Source organism: Apium graveolens, chromosome 8 (genome assembly GCF_009905375.1).
Source record: "Apium graveolens cultivar Ventura chromosome 8, ASM990537v1, whole genome shotgun sequence".
In the NCBI taxonomy this organism is placed as follows: Eukaryota; Viridiplantae; Streptophyta; class Magnoliopsida; order Apiales; family Apiaceae; genus Apium; species Apium graveolens.
In genome coordinates this window covers 90,498,271-90,518,694 of record NC_133654.1, presented here as the reverse complement: position 1 = coordinate 90,518,694, position 20,424 = coordinate 90,498,271, and the positions used below count along the sequence as shown (strand labels likewise).

Below are 20,424 nucleotides of genomic sequence, written 5' to 3'. Positions count from 1 at the left end.
ACAAAGTTTGGGTACAAGCATCATAAAACACAAGGAGACCATGGATGAGGCAGTAAGGAGAAACATGGCTATTATCTTTAGAGAGGGAAAGAGCATATGTGTGATGCAAGGACATCCCAAATTCTCAATAGCCAAGAAAGAAGAAACCAAAAGGTTAAAGAAAGAAGCTGAAAAACTCAAGGCTGACAAAAGAGCACAAGCAAAGCTTGAACAAAAGCTAAAGTCAAGTCTAGTTGAAAATGAGAAAGGAATTGAAGTCAGGGGTGAAGACAAGATTGCAAACTTAGATGAGGTTTTTGGGAGTATATTTGGTGAAAGCATGGAGGAAAAAGAGGAATGGCAGAAGGGAAACAGAAGAAAGGCCAAGGCATATAGAAGGAGTGAAGGCAACACTGAAGAAACTAAATCTCTACCTTTCATACCTGAACCCTTTGTTGCTGATCCCACTATAAACATCCATGGTGAACCAATCATCCCAAAAGAGGAACCTATTGATTGGGACACCATCAATTTGCCTACCTTTTTAACCACTCTTCCACTACCAAAGAAACAGAAAAGAAAATCCAAATCTACACCTCCCCTAAACTCTAAGAAATTCACTCAAAAACATAAACCTAACCCTAAGCCACCCATTTCTAAAGATGATTATGTTCACATCTGTGACATAAAAGAAATTTCAGACATTGAACTCTATCTGGATGAGCTGGAGGATGTAAGGGGAATTGCTGCTTACAGACAGCTACCAGAGAGATTGGTGTTCAGATACAAAGGAGCTGGGGAAAGAACATGGCCTCTCCACAGGATTCTGAATGAAGGCTACTCTACCTTGATCAGAGTCTTTTCAGCCATACAAAAGGATTCTGGCTTTACCAGGACTGCCAAGACTGAAATTCTCAACAAGATTGCCAACATAAGGAAAACTTGGAGGGAGCCCAATGCTTTGCCCAAAACCTTACTCATTCAAGAAAGGGGAAATATAATTCACAAATCACCTCATTGGTTGATGGAATTCAGAGATGATAAAGGAGTCAGAAGATTTTTCAGACTTGAAGACCAACTCAAGATTGCCAGCAATGAAACTCTCAAAGAAATGCAATCTAAGTTGGGTATCAGTGATGAAGATGAAGCTGAATTCTTCAGACAACTCCAACTCCAAATTGAGGAAAATGACAAAGGGCTAGGAAAGAAAACCAGGGATCAAAGAAGAAAAAGATGATTTGCTCAGGCTAGAGGAGCACCCTTGGAAACACTGTAAATCTTCAATTGCCTTCTAGTACATACACTTTTGCAGCACTTTTAAATTTCTACTTAGTTTCAGTTCATATATTTGTTAAGTGTTTTGTTATCATCAAGTTAACCTTGAATTTATGTCTACAATTCTTATAGACATAAATAGGGGGAGATTGTTAGGAATATATGTGCATTAGTTTGATGATATGTTTAACAAAACACTTAAGTAGAAATCTAATGTTTGTAGCCTCAACGGATAAGACCACTTTGGCTATCTGTTGATGGTGTAGCTTTACTTAGAAATAAGTCTAGTGTTGTAGCACATTTCAGTCTCTGAATTTGAGATATAATTCTTAAATGTTGAGGGAAATTATAAGTCATGTTGACTACTAAAGGATATGCAGATAGGAAGGCCAATTATAAATATTTCATGCCTTGTAATTTTGTATAAATGAAATGGTGTCAACGGATAACTTAAAGACCTTCAACGGATGAGAAACAAAGCTTCAACGGATGTCTCTAAAGCTTCAACGGATAACATCCTTCAACGGATGAGTGCATCAACGGATAGAGCTTCAACTGCTAACACATCAACGGATAAAGCCATCAACGGATGAAGGCTTCAACGGATGTTCTGTTAAATAGCAGTTGACAAGTGGTAGTTGTACCTACAAACAGAGGAACATGGGTTGACAGAGACAACTGAGATGTGGTAGCCTATTTCAGGAATATCAGAAAAAGCAGCCGTTCTACTCTAGTATAAAGAGGCAATAGTCAACAATGCACTGGAGTAAAATGGAGAAGAAACAAGTGGAGAACTTATTTTATTATTGTACTTTTTATCTTTGTCTTCACTTGTAAACTTGGTGTTATATAAACCAAGTAGCAGCTAGTAATTAGAATAGAATTTTTCCAGAGCTGTTTAGAAAAATCTTGAGAAAAATTATCTAGTTTGTACTAGGATGCAGCTGTGATCAACTTCTGGAATCACAGATTTTCTGAAATACCATCTCTGGTGGAACAACAAATCCACCAGAAAAGTTTTTAAGGTCTGTTGTGTTCTGTACTTTTGTGCTTGAATATATATCTGTCTGTATTAGCTTAAAGCAATTCATACACTTGTTTATCTTAAACACACAGCCTTTGAAACTGCTCAAAACTTGAAAAAGTTTTGAGATTTACATTCAACCCCCCTTCTGTAAATCTCATTGTTAGTTCACTAGGAATAACAGAAACCTCATGAGCAGAAGTATCCTACTCATGACTTGGAACTAGCGGCAATAGTATTCGCCTTGAAGATTTGGAGACATTATCTATATGGAGAAAAATGCGAGATCTATATGGATCACAAAAGTTTGAAGTACATATTCATGCAAAAGGAGCTCAACATGACGCAAAGAAGATGGTTGGAATTGATCAAGGACTATGATTGCACGATTAACTATCATCCAGGAAAAGCGAATTTGGTAGCTGATACGTTAAGTAGAAAGGAAAGACTGAACATGTTGACGGTACCCCAGGAATTATACAAGGAATTTCAGAAATTGGAATTGGAAATCAGAATTTGCAAGCCCAATGAAGCAAGTATGGGTAGTATGACATTTCAGCCAGAATTGTTAGAAAAGATAAGAAGATGCCAGGAGAAAATAATGGATCAAGATATCAATCATTTGGTTGGAGAGGAGTTATGCACTCAAAAGGACGATCGGGGTATTCTTAGATTTTCATCTAGAATTTGGATTCCACCAGTGACAGAATTGAAGAATAAAATTTTACACGAAGCTCACAATTCAAGGTATTCCATTCATCCAGGAAGTACCAAGATGTACAGAGATTTAAAGGAGAATTACCGGTGGCGAGACATGAAAAGAGAAATTGCAGAATGGGTTGGCAAATGTTATACGTGTCAAAGAGTTAAGGCGGAGCAACAGAGACCCAGTGGATTGTTACAACCATTAGAGATTCCAGAATGGAAATGGGAACATATTGCTATGGATTTCATAGTCGGATTACCAAGAATGAAAGCGAACCACGATGCTATTTGGGTTATAATAGACAGACTAACCAAATCAGCTCACTTCTTGCCTATTAATGAAAGATTTTTATTGGACAAGTTGGTTCACATATATTTGAAGGAAATAATAGTTCGTCATGGAGTTCCTGTGTCTATTGTATCTGATCGAGATCCACGATTCAATTCGAGATTTTGGAGAAGTTTTCAGGAATGCTTGGGAACCAGGTTAAACATGAGTACGGCTTATCATCCGCAGACGGACGGCCAAAGTGAGAGAACAATCCAGACTATTGAAGATATGTTATGTGTTTGTGCTATTGATTTCAAAGGAAATTGGGACGAGCATTTAGCCTTAGTGGAATTTGCTTACAATAACAGTTAACATGCCAATATTGGAATGCCACCCTATGAAGCTCTTTATGGACGCAAATGTCGATCACCAATATATTGGGACAAAGTCGGAGAACGTAAGATACTTGGACCTGAATTGGTATAGCAGACAAAAGAAGTTATGGAAGTCATCCAGAAAAGGTTAATTACAGCACAAGATCGCCAAAGAAAGTATACAGATCAATCAAGAAAAGATATGGAATTTGAAGACGGAGATCTAGTGTTACTAAAGGTGTCACCGTGGAAAGGATTTTCAATATTCGGAAAGAAAGGAAAGCTGAGTCCCAGATACGTTGGACCTTTTAAAATTTTGAAACGTGTCGGCAAGGTAGCATATGAATTAGCATTACCCCCGCACATTGAGCACATTCATAATGTTTTCCACGTATCAATGCTTAAGAAGTATAACCTCGATTCTAAGCATGTAATTGAGTATGAGCCGATAGAATTTCAGGAAGATTTATCATATGTAGAGAATTCGATAGAGTTTCTAGAAAAGAGAGAAAATATATTGAGGAATAAAGTTGTAAAGTTAGTAAAAGTATTGTCGAAAAACCCAAAGGTGGAAGAGTCAACCTGGGAACTAGAAAGTGATATGCAAGAAAAGTACCCTCGGTTGTTTACTTAGCATATTCTGAGGACAGAATCCTTTTAAGGGGGAAAGGATGTAATATTGGGGATTTCGCGTGTAAATATTTTATCAATAAATGATTTTTATGTAATTATCATGTAAATTTTGGTGAATTATCTGTTGATTGATAATAATATTTAGATGTATATATGTGATAAAATGTGAGTGTATTAATTCTATTATGTCCAGAATAAAATATAGATAATTAAGAAATTTTTCTGGTAATTTTTGGAATATTATATAATTTTATATTGATTTATGAATTTATTAATTATTTTCGGAATAATTACAAAATTATTTTATAAAGCGGGAATCGTCCAACCTCAACCGTTTTTACGTTTTTACAACCCAAAACTCTTCCGAAAACTCCTTCCTAACCTAATCTGGTAATTCCGGACATTTTTCGTGTTTTGACTTTTTCGATCCGGATTACGGTTTGACTCGTGCACGTCCCGGCGCACAATTTTCGATACGATAATTGTTTCGATATATCAACAAAACCCGTATTCTCGAAACAAGGGATAATATTACATTATTTTCGTATAAAGTATTTTATAAACTGCAGAAGACGAGGCTAAACTGCAGTTTAGTCCTCAATCTTCTTCCCATTTTCCAAAACATCCCCTGTACTTTCAAAATCTTATAAAAATAAGATTTCTGTTTTAAATATTTTCAAAATTTATACTTCTGTTTATTTAAATTTCAGAAATTATCAATATTTTTAATTCTAAAAATTATTTTTAAATTCAAAATAAATCTTAATTATTAAATTAATTAATTTTAAGTGATAATTAATTATATAATTAATCAATTAATTTAATTATTAATTGGTTAATTGATTTAAATAGTTATTAATTAATCTTAATTAATTTAATAATTAGATTTAATTATCTATTTTTGATTTAAAAATTTTGAAAAATAGTTTCGAGTTTTAAAATATTATTTAAAATTTTCTTCAAGGCTCGATAATTATTATAAAATTATTTTAAAGTCAGATTCGGGAATTTAAACCCTATTACTTAATTATAAAATGATTCGGAAACCCGTTTTAATTCCGAAAAATATTCAAAAAGTTGTATTAAATATCTGGAAAATCATTTTAACCCCGAATATTCTTTGAATAATTATTTTAATTGAATATATTACGTGCTGCATATTATATGTGATTTAATTGATGCGTAATATGATTGTACGTGTATTGTTTGACTGTTTTCTTCATAATTTTCAATCCGTATGTCGGATTTGGGTAAAACGAAGGGTAGTTAGAAGGTTGTAATGAATAGAATGTGATGAGAAGTAGTATTGATAAGTACATGTGATGTTTAACAGAGGAAGCGAGACGTCGAAAAGGAAAGCAGGTAGTCAGTGAGTGGGAACCACTTGACAGGTGCTAGGAAAGTGGAAGCGAATTGATAAGGCAAGTGTTCCTATTCTTCTTGATGATATTACAAGTATTGTGAACTCTCTTCATTATGTTACAACTATTCCAAACTGTTCTTATTCTATATTGTAAGTACTTTGAAGAACTTAACCCAAACCCTGATTTTTATTGATCTTGAGCCATAAGCCTGATTCTTCATAAACCGTTGATTTTTGAGTCCTCAGATACAAACCATACATATATGATCTTACTCCACAAATACATATCTACCACATACTGATTCTTAATACGAGATTGCTCAACATACCAACCCTTATATCCTGCGTAACAGAAGACCAATTCTTGTAACTCTTGAACCCTTGGGTCATCTGCTTTCTGATTCTTTCCTCGGTTGAAACCCAACCTTTCTGATTTCCTTGTTACTTCTTGGAATTACATATCATATGATGCTTTAAAATAAATGTTGTTTATGATTCAACTGTTGATTTACATTATTAATCATATTGTTATTCTGGAATTGGATTGTTTTTAAATATGGACCAGATTCGTGGTCGGACCAGATTCGTGGTCATAATAGGCCAATGTGTGCCTTGGATCCAGTATATAGAGCAAAGCTGGGAGCCTTGCTCGGGGTTAGTGTGTGACTGATCAGCAGCCTAACATTGGTTTTAAAAATGAAAATGAATATCCAATTCTAATCATTGCTTATCAGTAAACTTGATTTCTTATATCATTTCAATTGATCATTGTTAATCTCAGTTACTGTCTTTATGACTTGCTGAGCTAGTTAGCTCACTCTTGCAAAACTGTTTATATTCTTTTTCAGTGAAAAAGGAAACTGGTGGTAGCGAAGATCCCCAGACAAGTGTGCGAGCTAGGTATCCAGGTTGAAATGGAATAGACTAGACTAGTAGTTGATGTTTGGCTTGGTTGTGTTGATAATTTGTAATAAAGTTTAAACTTCAGTTGTAAGATAAATAAACTGGGATTTGGTACGTTTATGTAATAAATAAGATTGTGGCTTGTGGACATACTTTAGACTGCGTCGATCCGTGGAATATGGTAAGTAGGGTCATTGCATATATATATTCTTATATTCATAAACAGGTTTAAATATGTGTGTGTGTTGTCTGACCCGGGTTTGGAGGGCGTTACATGGATCGAGCTAGCAGGAGCTTTATATTGTAGATGAGTTATGCAAGATTGTAAGAACAATGTCATTATCAATTATAAGTTGAACTAGTTGGGATTTGGTATGATGTAATAAAAGTTAAGGTTGTGACTTGTTTTCATACTTTAACCTATTGCGATCCGTGGTTGTATAAAAAAGGGTCAACGCATATAATATTTACAGGTTTATATATTGTGGTGTGTGTTATGAGCCCCAAACTTCTGACCCGGGTTTGGAGGGGGTCACAAATTCAGCGTGTATCAAAAAACATGTACAAAAATTTTTAATATTTCGTCTTTTATATAATAGTAATAAATATATAAAACAAATATTTTTTACTGTGTACCCGTACAAAATATATCTACGACAGCTACTGGTTATAGGTGTAGATTATTTCGACTTTTGCATTATTTTAAGAACATAGGGTTTTTGCATTGTGTTAAACGATGAGATGAGATTGTTGTTGTTGTCAGGAATAAGGATGCTGATGTTAAGTTGTTCGTGTATTGTTCTTGTAAAGCAGTTAAGAACTTATGGTTTGCTATAATCAAGGAGTTTAACAAAGTTTTTAAGTAAAATAATATTTAAATAAAATAAACAATTAAGTAGATGAAAAAGGTAATTTATTAGTTATTAGTGGTTATAATATTATTATTCTACTTTATTAAATAAATTTGTTCGTGATATTTAGAAGAAATTGTTTTAATTGAGAGAAATAAAAAAGATAACGTATTATAGTTGAAAACACTTTTTATTTTTATTTTTATTATAATTCAATGACTAAGGCTAATAAAACTTTTGAGTAAAATAAGGGTAATTCAGTAAATTCGACGTGTACCAAAAAATAGGTACCGTACCAAAACTTTCAATATTTCGTCTTTTATATAATAGTAATAGATTTGCATTCCAATCATAATTTAAAGTAGTGTTTTGATTTGAGGTGAATGAATTCGAAGAATTTTATTGATTTGTTATTTAGTTATCTGTTAGATAAAAAAACTGATCTGAAAGGATATAAAATTATAATCTGCACGGAAGTATTAAAGAGAATAAGCAATTATAAAAATAACAAAATTACATTTATGAATAAAAATTAGAGTAATTGGCAGTTTGTAACCCACTTTTATTTTCATTTTTGCGATTTGGGTCTACATTATTTTCTCTGTCAACTTACACCCCATAAAATTAATTTCGCTTCTATTTGTACCCCATTGACGACTTTCCATCCATGTTGACCGTTAACTTTAACGGAATCGGGGGCATTTCAGTAAATTACTAATTAAACCAGAAGAAAATAAGAGTATTTGGCACTTTGTAACCCATTTCTTTGGGCGTTTTTTCAATTCGGGTCTATATTATGTTTCCTTGCAAGTTGCACCTTTAACTTTGAATTTCGCTTTGTTTTGCACCCCGGACCGTTTTTAACTTTTATATCAGGGTTAAAATCAAAACTTTCTGGTTTCCAAGAACAAATCGCCGGATCCTTAGATTTCCCAATCCAAACCAACAAATAAATACATGAATCGATTGTAAATAGGGCTGAGCAAATCGAACCGAAAAACCGAACCGAACCGTACTAATTCAGTTCGGTCCTGATTTTTCAGAAATTCGTTCTATTCGGTCCGGACCAAATAGACCGAAATAAAATTCGGTTTGGACCGATTCTTTTAAAAAATATTTCGGTCCGGACCGAATAGATCGAATAGACCAAATCATAAATACTATAATTTTATATTATATATTTACATATATCTAAAAATTATAATCATAGTTTTTAATTTGTAATTATACTCGTACACTCTTAGAACTCTACATATCACCTTACTTTAATTATATTTTAGATTTCATATTTTTTGGTTTGAAATTTTTAATAAAATTTTCTTTTTTTAAAAAAACTCGGTCCGTTTTATCCAAAACCGGGCCGAATCGAATTATTTGGGTTTGGTTGGTCCGGTCCGGTCCATAATAAAATTTCAGTCTGGTTCGATCCAAGAAAAAAAATGATAATTCAGTTTTTCGGTCTATTCGGTTCGGTGTGGTTTTGGACCAAACCGACCGAATGCTCAGCCCCATTTGCAAATAACAAGCAAAAGATATTTGTAATATCAAATTTCATGAAAAATGCCCGAAAATCAAACCCCCAATTCGAAATAAGAATCCTTAAATCGAGTTTAATTTTTTATTTAGCGAATATGGACTGGCCTATTAAATATTCGCTCCATTTATAATTAGATTTTTTTTATCAGATCGAATCTAGGATCGAATATTTAATATGCCGATTCATATCCGCTTAAATAAAAATTAAACTCGATAATAGGATTCATATTTCAAATTGGTGGTTTGATTTCCGGGCATTTTTCATAAAATTTGATATTACAGGTAGTTTTTATTTGTTATTTGTAATGGATTCATGTATTTATTTGTATGTTTGGATTGAGAAATCAAAGGATCCGGCGATTTGTTCTTGTAGATCAAAAAATTCCGATTTTACCCCTACTATAAAAATTAAAACGGTCCTGGGATGTAAAACAAAGCGAAATTCAAAGTTAAAAGTGCAACTTGTAAGGAAACATAATATAGACCCGAATTGAAAAAACTTCGAAAGAAATGGGTTACAAAGTGTCAATTACTCTTATTTTCGTCTATTTTAATTAGTAATTTACTGAAATGCCCCCGATTCCGTTAAAGTTAACGGTTATCTTGGATGGAAAGTCATCATTGGGGTGCAAATAGAAGCGAAATTAATTTTTATGGGGTGCATGTTGACAGAGAAAATAATGTAAACCCAAATCGCAAAAATGAAAATAAAAGTGGGTTACAAACTGCCAATTACTCTAAAAATTAATTAATTCTATTATATGTGAGATTATTAAAAGTAGAGGAGGTCCTACCGGGAGTCGAACCCAGGTCGCTGGATTCAAAGTCCAGAGTGCTAACCACTACACCATAGAACCAATTGACGATTTTTCTTTTGTGCTATAAATATAACCAATTTAGAGTAAGTTAATATAAATAACCCCAAAAACTAAACCACATGGGTCGGACCCTACCGGTTGACCCGGACCTTCCCCGATGGGTATGCCAGAACTGCCGCCACAATCTCGTCATCGTCGGTGTAGATTCTTACGCCGACAAGTTCCTCAATGACTAATCCTTTCGTTCTGGTGGGTCGGTTACTCTCTCTCTGTCTCTCTGTAAATACTCAATTTGTTAATGCTTTTTAATAATTAAAGTTATCAATTCAGCCTTGTGGACGTATTGAACTGACATTTTGTGCATTATATGTAATTCATGAATTTTAATGAATTATATTTGATTTTGATTTTACGCAGATTCTAGATAAAATATAGATCAAGAGATTTTAGGATTTAAATATAATTCTTCAAAATCTCATTAATTATGGTGGAATTTCAAAAATCATAAAACATATTGGACAATCCCACAAAATCCATAATTTTATGAAGTCCAAAAAAACCCGTCATCATTGGAGAACCATCAGATTTTAATGAATTTTAAATAATCTCATTTGAATACCATCAGATTTTTAAATATAATTTAAAATCCTGACTGAATACCACCAGATTTTGTATCATAATTTAAAATCATAGTTTAATACCATAAAATTCTGATACATTTTTTAAAATTTCAGTTAAATACAATTAAATTTCATGAAAGAAAAAAATCCCTTAAAATCCCAGTTTAATACACCCCTTAATCAATTCCAGTTATGATTTTACTTGGGGAACTAAAAAAAATTTGTGATTGATAAATTTGGGAAATAATTCAACTTTAGGGCTCGATTCAGTTGTGTTGATTGATTTCATCTCTATCATTTTCGTGCATCTAATATTATGCACCAGGAATATAATATAATGCTATCCTATAGATGACTATCCCTTAATCATTATTTGAACTCCCCAATTTTACTAGAATTTGTACTTACAAATACAGCATCTTTTGCTGCTGATGCCTATATATATATATGTTGGCTACATTTTTTGATGAATCACCTTTGGTTATCAATTTTGCGTGCTTAATTTCATCAAATTTGTATTCATTAATGCAACACAAACTTGAATATTTGTACTGGAGGCGCCACTATGCAACGCTTTTTCAAATTATTATTATGTGTACTATGTGATCTTTTTTTAGTTACTAGCTCATTGTCCGTGTTCGCACGGATTCTTTCAAACTATATATTGACTTAATTTTAATATAAATATAATTGTCTTAATTTTTCTATTTTTTAATAATCATTGTTCATGTCAGAATTATTTCTCTTATTTACTTTATTTTTTTTTTTAAAATCAACATACTTATATAAAAGAGAAGAGGTGTAGTTTAGGTGGTGCCTCTCAAATCGTCTCATTCAATTGTTCTAATTTTTTCAATCTTTTGAATTAATAAATATCAAAAACTATAGTTATCTTTCTAAAATTTCTACAAAAATTTTTATTAAAATTTTCGCAATCAACTTATCATTATTACTTACCATTATTTTAGATATAACTTGAAAAGGTTGTAGAAACTTTAATACTATAAATTTTAAATTACCTAATCAAATTTAGGGTATGCCTATTTAAGAACCTCTAACGATACAAAATCGAACCATGTAAGTGGTCTCTCTTTAATGCTACTTAATTTAATTTGGATGACCGTCATATTTGCACACAATTGTGATGTATAAAGTTGCATGCTTCAATCACCGTATAATTTGACATGATAAATTTATATAATTTGACATAATTAATTTGTGAAGATTATTAATGACTGTTATTTTTTTTATAATTAAAGATTATTAATTTATATAATTATGTTATATTTTATTAATTTTAAATTTTAGGATTTGTTTGTGAGTTAATTTTCGATTTTGAGTCGATTTCGAGGTAAATACTCCTTAACTTAATTTTATTTTTGAAAAAAAAATTGATGTTGTTATTTTTCAATTTTTGTTTAAGATATAAAAATCATTTTAAGCAGTATAAGATATAAGATACACGAATCTTTGGAATCTTAATCTTCACGTTTCGAATTCGTACGTAATTTATACTATAATTCTGGAATTAGTCTTAAATATTCTTAGTATGCGCACGAGTGTGCAACTGTAGATATCTATTAAAAAAACGTAATTATTGAATTTTAAATGTTGGTCTCTGGCGAAGTGTGGCGTAAATAAGAATAAGATGTCACTGGTTAGTGGTAAAGTATAATCGTAGAGTAAGACTGTGATATTTATAAGAATTTTGTTTCCATTTTAAATTATGTACATTGTTGAAATTATAAAACTTTGGGTTGGACTATTTTTCACAATATTTTTCAAATTTGATAATTTTGTTTTTGAAAAAATTGTTTTAAAAAACATTCATTAACTTTGAGAATATTTATAAGTCAATCTTTTAATTGTTGAGTTGTCTAACTCACTCATTTCTAATATTTCAATTTCGTTCGTTGTAAAAGTTTATTAAGAATGTGGAACTGAACCTATGAATTTTACGCTACGTGATTTGGCGTAATTTATTGTTTAAGAATTATCGTGATGTTACAATAAATTTTATTATATGAAAGATATTAATTATTGAATTATGAAGCGGCGTCTCTTATGTTTATAATTTTGATTATTGAGTTTGATCGCTATTTTCCCTTTCGTGTAATATTTGATTTTATTGTATAAAAAAATTATTATATTTATAATTTTGATTTAAAGTTAATAGTCCGAAATCGAGTCGTCTCATGGCACCTCTTATATCATTTCAATCTAATTTTCTTATTTTCTCAAATTTTTATATTATTACATAGAAAAATATAGTATATTGATTATTTACAAATAAATAATAAATAATATAATTTTATGATATTAGATTTGTGAATAATGAGAGAGCGAATTATTAGAGTAAATATGTTTAATGAGATAACAGCTTTTTAAATTTTTTAATTTTTTATTTATAATTTCAAAATAATCAAAATCAGATAAAAATTATAAAAAAGCTAAATATTATTTTAAAAAGCCACTGTAAAGCGCGACTCAGTAAACTAGTTTAGAATTATAAATTAAAACTCGTAACTTTAGAATTTGTTCGTAGAACCTAAGGACACCATCCATCTATATACAAGAAGGAGATCAATAGTTTAGCTCCAAAGTATAAAGTATAATACACAATTAAAAACAATTAAATGATTAAAGACTTCTTCCCAGCTTCATCATGCAAATACTTCACACATCACACATACTTTTTTGCTAGTTTGCCATCAAAATTCTCCGGTGACTCTTTATCCAAGTGTTTGTTAAAATATTCAAAATTAATAATTTGAATATCAGATCTTATTTCCCGTTCTTAAATATAATAATATAAATATTAAATATTTATATGTTGATAAAAATTTAAATCATAAATTTATATTTGTAATTTAGTATATAAATATTAGATATTAAAGTGTTACCAATAAAATTTGAGATCTAATCTTTGTTTATACGAAGTTATAAAATATTAGATTTAAATATGTTAGTAGTGACTAGTAAGTATTGAACCCTTGACCTTTGATAGTACTTTTATATTAGAGAAAACTGGACCTGAGGTTGTCCTCAGGGATAGTATGAGATTATAATGATTTTGAGTGCAATTTTAAATGGGTAGTTTTGTAATTTTAAGACAATTTATAAAAATACCCCTACTATTATATGAGGAAATCTTGTAGCCTCAGGCACAATCCTGACAACAATCCACTACCACATAAATGGCCTACAGCAACATTAAAAAAAATATGAAAAATGCTAAAAAAATGTTGCCACAAAGCTTAAGGCAACACTTTGGTCAATTTTGAGGGTGTTGGAAATTTGCATGTGGCCTTTGATGTTTTGCCAACACATTTTACAGAACAATACTAACACCAAAAATGTGTTGTTGTAGACCTTTATGGCAACATTGTAATGTCAATAGCAACATCTGAACCGGTGTTGGTTTTAAGTTTATGGCAACACTGGGTTTTTAAAGGCATCACAAATTTGATGTTGCCTTAATTCTTATGGCAACATAGTCTCAATCTATAGCAACACCAATTTTATTAACATTTCTCATCTTTGCCAACACTTACCCAGCTATAGCAACATCTTTGGATTTATTTTTTCCAACATTATTTTAGGCTAAGGCAACATGTTTAGTAAAAAAATTTGACAGGTTCTTGCCTAAATTATAACATCCCAATATAGTTCAAATCCAACCACAACACAAAAACCAAATCCTCAGATGCAAGCCAAGTCAAAAACTACTTAGAAAACTTGAATACATACTTTTAGTCATACAAGCACTACATAATGCCAATATCAATTCCAACATTCCGACTTGATTCTACTTCAATAAAGCAAAGTACTTCAGTATACGGCCACAAGAACTTTTTTAAAAAGTATTATATATGGTCTAATATCGCAAAAGGCATCATTATAACTACGATATGCGGGATCAAGGACTGTCATTGCTTGCTCCGGTTGCATCACTTGGTGGCTACTTGCTTGTTCCAGTTGCATCACTTGGTGGCTGCTCACTTGGTGGTTGCAGCTTGCTCAGCTCTTCAATATCAATCTGCAGCTCTGGATTCTTTTCCGCCAACTTGGACATCATCACCTTGATATTGTCTCGAAACTCTCGAACATTCCGATCCATTTTCTCTTCCATCTCCTGCTCAAGTTCATCCCTGATCTTTTCAGTCAAGTTTGCCAAGTACTGATCAGACGCACGTGTTGGGGAATTACCTTTTGACTCCTTTTTTCGAATAAGCCTCCCTACTAAATAAGAGCGGCTAAGTTCCTTCCCAGCACGAACTAATTCATTAGCAGCATCAATATTGCCATCCTTGAGATTTTTCTTAACATCCTCCTGCAAAAAGAAAAGTTAAAATAATAATATATAAAAAATGCAGTTGTAACAGTTAATGCTGCAAAATGCATCTTAAGTTCATCCCCTTAAATGCATACTCGAGAACTATATGCAACTGCATATTCTGCACTGTTAAAAGAGAGCAAGAATTTAAATTACAAAGAATTAATTGAGTTGAGTTTGGAAATTACCAAGAAAAAATAGACTACTCTATTTCATACCAAGGGCAATGAACATAGCACTTTATCTAAGAACATTATGTGATTATCAAGAAGGATGAGTGTGTTCCTTTCGACAAGAATATTTGAAAAAATCGGCGTTAGCAGGTCTGGTTTATGGGATAAACTGCTTTTGTACGAATTTCTCTGGGAATCAATACATATACCGTTAGAAAGATATTGAGTTCTGGAATCTAACGCAAAAAACGGTTCAATAAAAAGATTTTTCTACAAAAAGTTATAGTGATTTAAATACAAGGGTGTCTAGCTGTGCAGAAAATCAGCTTCGAGTTTTCAGGATTTTAAGCACTCAAAATACAATATAATGCATTGAAAAAGACAAGGGAATGAGTTTAGTACCATGCCTTGAGAGAAAATAAAATAACAAGACGAGAAGTGAACAAAACGGACGTCTAAATCTGCTCTAAAATTCGTGAAAATCTGCTGCAAAAAGCTGCTGAAAAAGTAAGAAGAGTAAAAGGTATAAATTTTGGTTGTTGAAGCTTCAAAGTATACAACACAATCAAGGTAAAATGAAGGTAATAGCTCACCTGAATGTGCTTTGATAATCATCAGAATCAGTTTCAAAAACTTTTCGGAAAAACTCTGATACCCACTTGATATCTCTCATAATCTTGTCGGAATTTGAAACAAAAATTTGCTGCAAAATTATGGAACAAAAGACATAAACTTTCATGGTTAAAACTTAAAAATTCGGAATCAAAACCATGTTAACCCAAGAATTTTTTTTTGGAAGAACCTAAAGTATTTGACTCATGTAGATAAAGAAATATACGATGAAGAACAAAACATTGAAAGAGTTGCATCAAAGATGTATGTATGTGTATAATATATATATCTGCATATTGAATGAATGGCTGTGATTTCTCTTCTTTTTCCGGAATTGCTAGGAAAATAACAAAGTACAGTGACTTTTAATCATGGCTCTTATAACATTTCAAATAGTTATTAAGTTAAATATAACAGTCACAGCCATTTGCACCCTAATAAATATATCAGACCAAGGAGAAGCAACTAGGCCTGATCATTTCCACCAAAAGAATTTGACATGCTACCATCCCCTGTCACACTACCAGCACTCACAATTTCATTCAACTTAATGTACATACCATATTATTCAACTTAATAAGCAGAGTAAAATGCCAAGATATAAGCGAGTAATGTAGTTCTAATGATACACCTTATCCAGGTTAAAGAGATTTAGCAGCACTTGCAAACATATTAATTGAATTTGACTAAGCTCTACTAAGGCATGCTAATCCTGTTTTTTACATTTCATTTTATTATCCAATAATTTCTATAATTATCGTAACATAATTACTCAGATTTTTTTGGAATATTAAAAGCAATAACAATAAAAAGTCCAAACTATTAGAACATATTGTATTCAAATCAATATGACGAATATAATTTATGAATGTTCAAATTATAAGATTATTACCTAGCAATTCACGAGATTAAGTTTAGAGTGTCACCATTAACAAAAATATGTTTTTTAACATTAAAAATTTCCTTTAAGTTCAAATGTCAAGTTGTAGCAATTAAATATGTCTCTTTCTACTTCCGTATCATCAACTTCAATAAAAGGCATAATCAACCAAAGCAAAACAGTGAAACACCATTCACCCCCAAAAGTGGTATAAAAAACATGGTCAACATTTATATACACATATGAATTCAAAACCTCCAGAAGTTATACATATAAACATATACCTTTAATTTAGGGTTTATAAAACCCCTAAAAATGAGGGTCTGTAAAACCCCAAAAATTAACAAATTAAAACCCCCCAAAATTAGAGTTTATAAAAACTCAAAGTTAATGTTTCTAATATACCTTTAATTCGAAAAAACATGCCTTTAATTAAATGAATGGAGCTATGGAAAGATTGCGGAGAGGAGCCAAGATACAAAAAAAAAGGTTGAATAGAGTGAATCTACGGCAGGAGTAAATGAGCTGGAGTGAAAAGAGAGCGATGAAACTGACCGGAGCCGAGCGATTAAACGGAGCTGTGAGAGAGATGTGAGATCTGCAAGAGATGAGAGACGGAGAGATGGAGTGTTTTTGTTTTTTTAGTATAATTTTTTTTATATTTTATTTGTTTTGTTTTGTGTTATAATTGATAGATTGAACTGAGCGGGTTTTTCAAGTTTTCATTCGCGGGCTTTTTTCCCCGGGAGCGTGATTTTTCCTCCTAGTTTTTCAGTACTTTCTCATGTATATAAGGCAACACCAATATAGGTGTTGGCATAACTGTACTAAGGCAACATATATGTAAACAATTTAAATTAATGTTGCCATACATCCTCTTATTCGAATTTTTATCACATAAGGCAACATTTTTTGTGCCAACACCGTTTTTCGATGTTGGTAAAGACGATTTGTGTGGTAGTGACCCCAGGCACATCAATCTCTTTATATTATACTAGCCTATAACCCTTGTTATGCACAGTTATTTTAAATAACCGTAATTATATTTTTTAATCTTAATATTCAATTATTTAAATTTGTTATATTTTATTAATTATTTCATTTTAATATTTTAACATAATTAGTGAGAATCATCTTTAATTCGATTTTAGCCTTGTTTTAACCTTCAGTTGTACAAATTATTTTGTTTTAGCCTAAACACATTATATAGACAAAATTCAAGTAATTATATTCGAATTTTAATATAATTTGTTTAAGTTCGGATGTATTATATAAATTTTTTTAGCCCTAATTAAAGTGTGTATATATATATATTAGTTGGTCTAACTATTCTTTAATTTTAAGTTTTTATCTGGGATTAACTATATAAATTTATTTTAGCTCGGATGACAATATATATTATTTTGTGTTTATCCGACCCTATCATACAAATTAACGAATAATGTCTAGTTTCTTTTTAATAAAATAATATTGTCTTTAGTTTCGTTTTTATAAAATAATAGGGATATTAAAGAGATAGAAGAAAATATTTCATTATATAAGACTTTTATATCAACCAAATTCAAGTAATTATATTTAGTTTATTTTTATTTATATTTTAGTCCAGGTTGAATATTATTTAGTTTTAGCCTGGATGGGTAATATATATTGTTTGTTTTAACTCGATGTCATTATATCAACAAACGAATTAGTTGTATTTAGTTTTAGCCTGGATGAGTACGAATTAGTTGTATTTAGTTTTAGCCCGGATGAATACTATATATTATTTTAAATCGTACCAGTAATATTTATTATTGTGTTTTAGTACGATATAACAAATCAACTTACTATATTTAGATTTTTTTATTTTTTACTTTAACTCGGATCGATTGTACAATGTTGTTTCAACCCGTATGAATAGTGTATATTATTTTTTTTATCCCGCGTTGTCATACTTACCAACCTATTATTCTAATTTTAATCTTATTTTAGATAGTATAATTTTTTGGCCCGGGTGATTAGTATATATATATATATTTATTTTTTCTAACAAGAGACCATTATATATATTTAATTATTTTGTTTTACACTGGCTCAATAGTATAATTTTTTTGGCCCGGGTCAATAGTATATATTATTTTGTTCCGGTTAGAAACATTATACATATTTATGTCTAATTGTATTTATATAAATATATTGCGAGTATTAGTATTAAGAAGGGTGTTTTTTGTTAAATATAATTATAGATTTTGAGTTTCCAAAATAAAAATGACCAAGTACCAACAACCAAATTTTCAATGTTTCGTGTTTAACATAATAGTCTAGATAGGATGTAATCAAGGATAAGCACATACTCTTCATTTTGGCTGTCATATGGAAATCTGACTTGGCGACTCGGCCCAAGGGGAAAGTCGGCACAAAAATGGCGCTGGACGAGTTGGGGGCGACTCATCTCTTATTTTTCCGGTAGAAAAAACCCAGCCCAACTAGAAAAGGCCCAACCCAATTTTAAACAGTCACTATATATATACACTACTTTTATATACTAGTAATATAGCCCGTGGTTCGCACACAGGTATTTCTTGCAATATACAAAATTTATTTTAAAACTTTTTTAGTGCAATATCACAAAATTCATCATACCTTTGTATTGTTAAAAAATGCAAAGATTAGCATAGGTTGGTGATACTTGAATTAGTATGTTGAAACACATAATTATATTTAATTATTTATGATTATAAAAAAGTACATGGAGTAAACTTTAAATTTGTTAAAAATATTTTTAAATTAATTATCAGTCAAATTACATCACTAAAACAAATTGTGCGTGTAGCACTGTATAATAATTGAAAGACATAAAATTGATAAATTACTAATAAATATAAATAAAATTTATAATGATTTATGAATTCCCACCACAACAAATATTCAATGAACTGGTTAAAAAATCCAATATCCAATACCACCGCGCATTTGGAAATACTCCGTTCTTAAAATTTTATCGAATATATTGACAATTTTAAATCCTTAAGATCTTTGATGATGACTAATAATTTCACTCGACAAAAAGCGGTCCATGAAATCCTTCAAATTCAAGACTGAAACAAAAAACATGATAAGATATTAACAAAAAAATGTATAAACAATATAATTGTAATTTAAAAGTATAATAAATAAATTAAGTTAATATATTTAATATTAATATAACATAACTTATAATAAAAACACATTTGACTCATTATTATTACCACCTCCAAATCAGGATTAAGATATATCTTCGATGTAGGAAAATTGTTTATTGCTATTGAGGCTTTTAAGAATATAAAAGTGGAATAATTGTTAATAAGTTATAAATTATTATGTGAAATATGAACCTAAAAGTAATAATATTAACATTATGTCTCTTAACGACGACCTTGTACAAAATCACAACTACAGGAGTTTCTAATGCTTGGTCAAAAGCTTGATTCATAATCTTTAATTGTTTTTGCACTACATTAATTGATTGATATGAAAAGATGAAATTGTATGATTTATGATTGATAGATATGGATCCAAAAGGAAGGAAAAGTTGATAAGTTATACCTAGGTAATTTTAAACTTTCCTTTAGTTAGTTTGTAGAAAGAAGCTAAAACAATTATTTCTTTTATTTTATATTGCTGATAAATTATACAAATGATTATTGAGAATCCGAGTAAAAATATTTTAAAAATAAAAGGGTATCCGGAAAATCAGTTTATCAATTTTAATTTTTTTTAATTTAACTTTGAAAATAGACGCATGTTTTCAAGGAAGCATGTAAATTACAAATTTCGTTATTCTTGATCTTGTTGTTTTAAAAAATTTGAAAAGATATCGATTGATTCATTACAAATCTTCATGAAGTTTTTCCAGTGATTCTACAAAATCATATAAAGATTTAAGTAAGCTAAATATATGAAAAATGTATTGTTCATAAATATATTAGTTGTCTTATTTTACCCAATATGTTAAAAAAACCTATATATATATATCTTGATCTTGGTCAAATATTCATAAAGATATTCATTTAATTAGATTGAAAATCATTACAACAATTAAGTAAACTGCAT

General features: G+C 30.7%; 1 protein-coding gene and 1 non-coding gene across 2 annotated transcripts; both read right to left on the bottom strand.

Moving 5' to 3' along the window:
* Window positions 1–9,699: 9,699 nt before the first annotated feature.
* On the bottom strand, window positions 9,700–9,771 carry TRNAQ-UUG (transfer RNA glutamine (anticodon UUG)). Its single transcript has one exon. It is a non-coding gene; the product is annotated as a tRNA-Gln (tRNA).
* Window positions 9,772–14,140: 4,369 nt separating this feature from the next.
* On the bottom strand, window positions 14,141–16,975 carry LOC141676560 (uncharacterized). Its single transcript, XM_074482231.1, has 4 exons — window positions 16,909–16,975; window positions 15,455–15,564; window positions 15,264–15,360; window positions 14,141–14,685 (listed from the first exon to the last, which is right to left on the bottom strand). The coding sequence occupies exons 2-4, from the start codon at window positions 15,532–15,534 to the stop codon at window positions 14,314–14,316; spliced, it is 549 nt and encodes a 182-aa protein (XP_074338332.1). The 5' UTR covers window positions 15,535–15,564; window positions 16,909–16,975; the 3' UTR covers window positions 14,141–14,313.
* Window positions 16,976–20,424: the final 3,449 nt, after the last annotated feature.